At 62.3% G+C, this 7,173-nt stretch overlaps 2 protein-coding genes across 2 annotated transcripts in view; one reads left to right on the top strand and one right to left on the bottom strand.

Moving 5' to 3' along the window:
* Nucleotides 1-448: 448 nt before the first annotated feature.
* GRN (granulin precursor) lies at nucleotides 449-2,468 on the top strand. The gene is made up of 4 exons (XM_015885430.1): nucleotides 449-612; nucleotides 706-990; nucleotides 1,736-1,873; nucleotides 2,439-2,468. Exons 1-4 carry the CDS (start codon nucleotides 463-465, stop codon nucleotides 2,466-2,468), a joined length of 603 nt encoding a protein of 200 aa, XP_015740916.1. The 5' UTR covers nucleotides 449-462.
* A 1,115-nt stretch (nucleotides 2,469-3,583) lies between these two features.
* Nucleotides 3,584-7,173, bottom strand: part of LOC107324992 (protein FAM171A2-like) — a 9,480-nt gene continuing 5,890 nt past the window's right edge. The window contains exons 5-7 of the mRNA XM_032449351.1: nucleotides 7,035-7,170; nucleotides 4,410-4,833; nucleotides 3,584-4,361 (exon numbers count right to left, since the gene is read on the bottom strand). Of these exons, the coding sequence (XP_032305242.1) occupies nucleotides 3,672-4,361; nucleotides 4,410-4,833; nucleotides 7,035-7,170 (1,250 nt within the window). The 3' untranslated portion in view covers nucleotides 3,584-3,671. The remainder of the gene's footprint in view (nucleotides 4,362-4,409; nucleotides 4,834-7,034; nucleotides 7,171-7,173) is intronic.

The raw sequence follows: 7,173 nt of genomic DNA, 5'->3' as shown, positions 1-7,173 counted from the left end.
TCATGTCCAAGCACTGGATATGACACATCCCTGTCCCTACACCCCAATGTCCCAGCCCTGCCTCCCTCCCCATGTCCCCATGGGGTGACACTGCCCCCAACACCCCCCATGTCCCTATGGGGTGACAATGACCCCCATGTCCCCCATGTCCCTGTGGGGTGACAGTGACCCCCATGTCCCCCATATCCCCATGGGGTGACAATGACCCCCCATGTCCTCATGGGGTGACAATAACCTCAACACCCCCCATGTTCCTATGGGGTGACAATGACCCCCATGTCCCCCATGTCCCCATGGGGTGACAGTGACCCCCCACATCCCCATGTCCCCATGGGGTGACAGTGACCCCCATGTCCCCCATATCCCCATGGGGTGACACTGCCCCCAACACCCCCCATGTCCCCATGGGGTGACAATGACCCCCAACACCCCCCATGCCCCCATGGGGTGACAGTGACCCCCATGTCCCCCATGTCCCCATGGGGTGACACTGCCCCCCACCCCACAGCTCTGCACCGTGTGCCGTGTCCCGACAACAGCTCCTCGTGTCCCGACGGTGCCACGTGCTGCCGTTTGCCATCGGGGCCTTATGGCTGCTGCCCCCTGCAGAACGTGAGTGTGTCCCCACGTGTCCCCATCCCCACCCCATAACGGTCCCATATGTCCCCATTCCCCCCATAACGTCCCGGCCGCGCTGTCCCATAGGCCGTGTGCTGCAGTGATGGGTTGCACTGCTGTCCCCAAGGCACCACGTGTGACCTGCAGAGCTCCACGTGCACCTCGGGGGGGGACAGGACACACGGTGTGGGGACACCAGGAGCCCCACGGCCCCAAATGGGGATGGACGCGATGAAGGGGACGTCGGCGGCCGCCGTGAAGGTGTCGGCCTCTGTTGGTGACGTGAAGTGCGACGATGAGATGAGCTGCCCCGATGGGGACACGTGCTGCAGGCTGAGCACGGGGCAGTGGGGCTGCTGCCCCCTGGAGCAGGTGATGGGGGATGTGGGGTGTTGGGGACAAGGGATGTGGCCCCCATGTCCTGTTGGATGGGGTTTGGGTCGTCCCCATGATGGGACAAGGCAGTATGTCCCCATATGCCTCATGGAAATGGGGTTTGGGCGGATCCCATTGTCCCCATAGTGGGACAAGCCCAGATTGTTCCCCTATTGTCTCCATGGGACGAGGTTGGGGTGTCCCAGAACCAACAAATGGGACAACAAGAGAGGCGATCCCTCCACTGATGGACAGGGCAGCTTGTCCCCACATATCCTACATGGAATAGGGTTGGGTGTCCCATTGTCCGCCATAAGGGACAGGCCAATTGTCCCCATGATCTCCCATGGGATGGGGTTGGGGTGTCCCGAGCTTGATGGACAACGGGTCGATGTCCCCATGCCTGGGACTGTCCCCATGTCCTCCAGGGCTGAGGTTGGGAAAGGGGTAGAATGTCCCACAATCTATCCCATGGGATGAGGCCCTGGCGTTCCCAAGGCCATAATGGGGCAAGGACAATGTCCCGCACAATGTGGATAAGAGCGCACATCAGAACCCACGTCGATATTGGGGTGGGGTTGAGTTTCCCTCTGTCCTCCGTGCTGGACATAGGGAGACATGTCTCCATACCTCCAACGGATCGGGGTCCGTTGTCCCCTATACCTGCTAAAGGAAACTCGGGGCAGCCCCACCGCTATGGGGTCAGTAGCCTGAACCCACTTATTCCTCTCCCCCCCCCCAGGCCGTGTGCTGGCCCGACCACTCCACTGCATGCCCCAGGGCTACGTTCTGCGACCGCCCCAGGGGGGACGTGGCCTGCAGGGGGGGGTTCCGCCAGCCATGGCTGGAGAAGAGCCCGGCAATGGGGGCGGGGGGGGGCGTGAGGTTGAGCGACAAAACCAAGCTGACCCGATGGGAAGCACGTGCTGCAGGAATGAGCGGGGAACACGTGGGCTGCTGCCCCCTGGAGCAGGAATGGGGGGGGGGGGGGGGCACACAAGGGGGGGAATGGGGGGGGGGGTGGGGTAGACGTAGCAACTGGGGGGGGGGTGTTTGCGGTGGGGGGGATTTTGGGGTCAGCGTGGCCACTGGGGGGGGTGGATGTTGGGGAGGGGGGGTTGGGGTCAGGGTGTCTGGGGAAGGTGGGGTTGGGGTCAGGTCAATCCATAGGGGGGAAGGGGTGGTGGGAGTTCTGGGGGCATAGAGTAGCACTGAGGGGGGGATGTTTGGAGGTGGGGCAGGTCGGGTCCCAGGCAGCATCCATGGGGGTCTTTGGGGACATGGAGGGGAATGCAGCAGCCCATCCTGAACCACCACCCCCATTCCTGGGGGCACTGGGTGGCAAATGGGCACACCCTGAGGCAGGTGCAGTGGGGATGGCATCGGGGTGGTGTGGCAGTGGGGTGAACACCCTATAACATGTCCTTCCTTCCCCCCCCCTTTAGGAGCGTGCTGCAAGGACCACCCAGCACTAGCGCCCCACGGGCTACAACCTGCGACATCGCAGCACGCAGCAGCCTTTCGAGAAGAGGGAGGACACGCCCCACCAATAAATGGCTTTGGAGGGCAAAGAGAAAGAAGGAAACCCCACCACGCGGTTCTACTGGGCGGGGGGGGGGGGGGGGGGAGGAAGAGGCGGAGGCGGCCACGTGTCAATGGGATTTCATATATTAATGGTATCTAAAATCCACAGTGGGGTCTGGGGGAGGGTCTGTTCTCTCCCCCCCCCCACCAAACCCCATCCCTATGGCAGCTCCAAACCCCAAATCCCTATGGCAGCTTGGAGGCACCGCCGGCTCGGGGGGCAAGTGCCGGACCCCCGCCTGTTCCTGTGGGGAACACAAAATGGGATCTGTTAATAATGGGAGAATGGGGGGGGGGGGGCGGCAGCCCTGACCACGCCACTGCCCCCCCCCACCTGGCTGGAGTGGTTGTGTGGACAGGGGGCGTCCAATGGGGCAGGGATGTGGGGTGGGAGGGGAAAGGATGGGATGGGGAAGGGGTGGGGTAGAATAAGGGTGGAGATGTGGAGGGGGGGGTGGGGATATCGGATGGATGGGTTCTGAGAATGGGGATGGACGATGGGGGTTGTTTGGAAGATAGGGGCAGGGATGGGGGGATATAGGACGGGGTAGGGTGGGAAGGGATTGGGGAATGGATGGGAATGGGAATGGTGGAGCTGAAAGGTGGACTGGAGCCTGGTGGATGGAAATTGGGATGGGGTGAGAAAAGAGAGACACCAGGGATGGAAATGGAGAAATAGGAAAAGGGGATGGAATGGGGACGGCAATGGATGGGAGTGAAATGGAACTGGGGTAAGGAGGGGACGGATGGAGGAGGAGGGGGGTGGGTATAGAGTGGAGATGGAGGGTTACAAGAGACGGGATGGAGACTGACGGGATTTGGAGAAGAAGATGAGGATCTGGGATGGAATTGGGCATGGGAATGCGGGGTAAGGAATGGGGAAGGGAAGGCAACGTGGGAGGATGAAGGTGGGGATGGGAGTGGGGGGCAGAAACAGATGGGGGTGGAGCTGGGGGTGGAGTGGCGAATAGAAATGGGGGTGGAGATGGGATGGAGATGGCGATGATGATGATGGAGATGGGGGGGGTGGAGACCGGGATGGGCGCAGGGATGGGTTGTGTGGGGCTGTGTGGGGCTGCGGGTCCGGCCCGCACTTACTTGACGTTGAAGACCATGAGCGGCCGCTCCTCCCTCCTCTGCCAGGGGCTCTTACGGTCCCCCCCGTCGTCGCCGCCCTCTCCCCCGTCTCCCACCTCGTCCTCGGGGCTGCTGGGCGAGTCCCGGGGGGGTTCGGACGCGCTGCTGCACCCGCTGCCGCCGCCCCCCGCCCCGCGGCGCCCCACGGGGGGACCCCCGAGCAGCGGGGCCAGGGCGCTGTCCTCGGGTGACGGGGGGCCGCGGGGCGGGGGCGGCCGCGCTCGGGGCGGGGGGGGGCCTCGTTCTCCGCCCTGCAGGTCGATGTACGAATGGCGGACGTGGGACGCGCGACCGTCCAGGGACACGAACCAGGCGCGGGGGGCGACCAGCTTCTGCTCGGCCAGCGCCTGCAGCTCCCCGTTCAGCTGCGCCACCGCCGACTCGTTCAGCAGCACCGGGATGGCCACGGGGCCGCCGCCGCCGCCCTGGGGGGGGGGCCCGGCCTGGGGGGCTCCGCCCGCAGCCGCCGCGTTGGGGGCTTCCAGCTGCGGGCTGCCCTCGGCCGCCCCGTCCAGGCGCATGTAGCGGGCGGGGATGAGCAGGGTGGGCACCACGCCGCGGTACACGGAGTCCTCCTGGGGACCCTCCAGAGCCCCGCACAGGATCAGCGGGCCCGGCGGACCCATAGATGGACCCATAGATGGACCCATAGATGGACCCATAGATGGACCCATAGATGGACCCATAGATGGACCCATAGATGGACCCATAGATGGCCCCATTGTCGGCCCCATGGGAGCTCCGAGTGACGGTGGCCGCGGTGGCGGCGGTGGCGGCGGTGGCAGCGGGTCGGACGGCGGCACTTCGGCCCCGTGGGGGGCGGCGGGGGGACCCTCGTTGGGGGTGAAATCCTCCCGTTGGTGGCAGCGACGCGGGGCCGCGTTGGAGGACGATGGTGGGGCGGAGGACGGGACCGGAGCGAAGAAATCCTCGCGGGAGCCGTCGAACTTGAGCACGGGGCTGTGCGCCGCCGTGTCCCCCCCCGAGGACGCCGTCTCCATGTGGCTGCAGATGAGGTTCAGCTGCGACATGGACGTGGCCTGGTCCCGTTTGGAGGCGTCCAGCGTCCCCGACAGCGGCAGTTTGCGGTGCTGCTGCCGCGGCTTCAGGCAGCGGCGTCTGTAGGGACCGAGCGGGACACGGGGAGCGTGAGCACGGGATGCGGTGAGGGGGGTGGGGGGGCAGAGTCGGATATAGGGAACATGGGGGGTGGGGGTCCCATAGTCAGATATAGGGCACCCAGGGGTGCTGATCCCATATCTAGGGGCACCCAGGGGTGCTGATCCCACAGTATGTTATAGGAGACCTGGGGGTGGTGGTCCTATAGTATGCTATAGGGAACCCAGGGTCTGTGGTCCCATAGTCTGCTATAGGGCACCCAGGGTCAGTGGTCTCATAGCTATAGGGCACCCAAGGGTGGTGGTCCCATAGTCAGCTATAGGGAACCCAGGGATGGTAGTCCCATAGCTATAAGGCACCCAGGAGTGGTGGTCCCATAGTCTGCTATAAGAGACCTGGGGTGGTGGTCCTATAATCAGCTATAGTGCACCCAAGGGTGGTGGTCCCATAGTATGTTATAGGGGACCTGGGGGTGGTGGTCCTATAGTATGCTATAGGGAACCCAGGGTCAGTGGTCCCATAGTCTCCTATAGGGCACCCGGGGCTGGTGGTCCCATAGTCTGTTACAGGGCACCCAGTGGTGGTGGTCCCATAGTCTGCTATAGGGCACCCGAGGGTCTGCTATAGGGCACCCATGGTCAGTGGTCTCATAGCTATAGGGCACCCAAGGGTGGTGGTCCCATAGTCAGCTATAGGGAACCCAGGCATGGTAGTCCCATAGCTNCCATAGTCTCCTATAGGGCACCCGGGGCTGGTGGTCCCATAGTCTGTTACAGGGCACCCAGTGGTGGTGGTCCCATAGTCTGCTATAGGGCACCCAAGGGTCTGCTATAGGGCACCCATGGTCAGTGGTCTCATAGCTATAGGGCACCCAAGGGTGGTGGTCCCATAGTCTGCTATAGGAAACCCAGGGGTGGAGGTCCCATAGTCAGCTATAGGGCACCTGGGGGTGGTGGCCCCATAGTCTGTTATAGGGCACCCAAGGGTGGTGGTCTCATAGTCAGCTATAGGGAACCCAGGGATGGTAGTCCCATAGCTATAAGGCACCCAGGGGTGGGGGTCCCATAGTCAGATATAGGGCACCCAGGGGTGGTGGTCCTATAATCAGCTATAGGGCACCCAAAGGTAGTGGTCCCATAGTCAGCTATAGGGCACCCAGGAGTGGTGGTCCCGTAGTCTGTTATAGGGGACCTGGGGGTGGTGGTCCTATAGTATGCTATAGGGAACCCAGGGTCAGTGGTCCCACAGTCTGCTATAGGACACCCGGGGCTGGTGGTCCCATAGTCTGCTATAGGGAACCCAGGGATGGTAGTCCCATAGCTATAAGGCACCCGGGGGATGGTGGTCCTATAGTCTGTTATAGGGGACCTGGGGGTAGTGGCCCTGTAGTCAGCTATAGGGCACCTGGGTCTGGTGGTCTCATAGTCTGCTATAGGGCACCCAAGGGTAGTAGACCCCATAGTCAACTATAGGACATTCAGTCTTGATAGACTCCATAGTGAACTGTGAGACATTAAAGGTCGGTGGCCCCATAGTCACCTGTAGGGCACCAATGGCTGGTGGCCCCATAGTCAGCTATAGGGCACCTGGGGTAGTGGTCCCATAGTCAGCTATAGGGCACCCACAGCTGATGACCCCATAGCCAACCATAGGACATTTGGGTTTGGTGCCCCCACAGTCCACTATGGTGCACCCAGGCCTGGTGGTCCCATAGCCACTTATAGGACATCTGGGGTTAGGAGACCCCATAGTCAACTGCAGGGCACGTGTGGCTGGTGGCCCTATAGCCAACTATAGGACACCCAGGGTTGGTGGTCCCATAGCCAACTATAGGACACCCATGGTTGGTGGTCCCATAGCCAGCTATAGGGCATCTGAGGGCGGTATGAGTTGGTGGTCCCATAGTCAACTGTAGGATGGACAGGGTTGGTGGCCCCATGGCAAGTTATGGGGTGTCTGTGGGTGCCAGGAGATGGTGGAACCCATAACCAACTATGGAATGTCAAGCAGTGGTGGAACCCATAACCAACAATGGGGTGTCTTGTCTGTGATGCCAAGTAGTGGAACCCATAACCAGCTATGGGGTGTCTGAATGCCAAGCAGTGATGGAGCCCATACCCAGCTATGGGGTGCCTATGGGTGCCAAGCAGTGGTGGTCCCCACACCCCCAGCCCCCTTGATGCCGTGCAGCCCCTGCCCACCTGCAGTAGTAGATGAGGAGGCAGAGCAGGGTGAGCACCAGCAGCGCCAGCGCGCCCAGGATGGTGAGCAGGAAGATGGTGTGATACGCCGTGATGTCCTTCATGCCCGCGGCCACGGGCAGCAGCGCTGCGGGACAGC

The sequence above is a fragment of the Coturnix japonica genome, chromosome 27, assembly GCF_001577835.2.
Source record: "Coturnix japonica isolate 7356 chromosome 27, Coturnix japonica 2.1, whole genome shotgun sequence".
NCBI lineage: Eukaryota > Metazoa > Chordata > Aves > Galliformes > Phasianidae > Coturnix > Coturnix japonica.
Note: the sequence above shows the minus strand (reverse complement) of the source record. Positions and strands in the feature narration are given on the sequence as shown.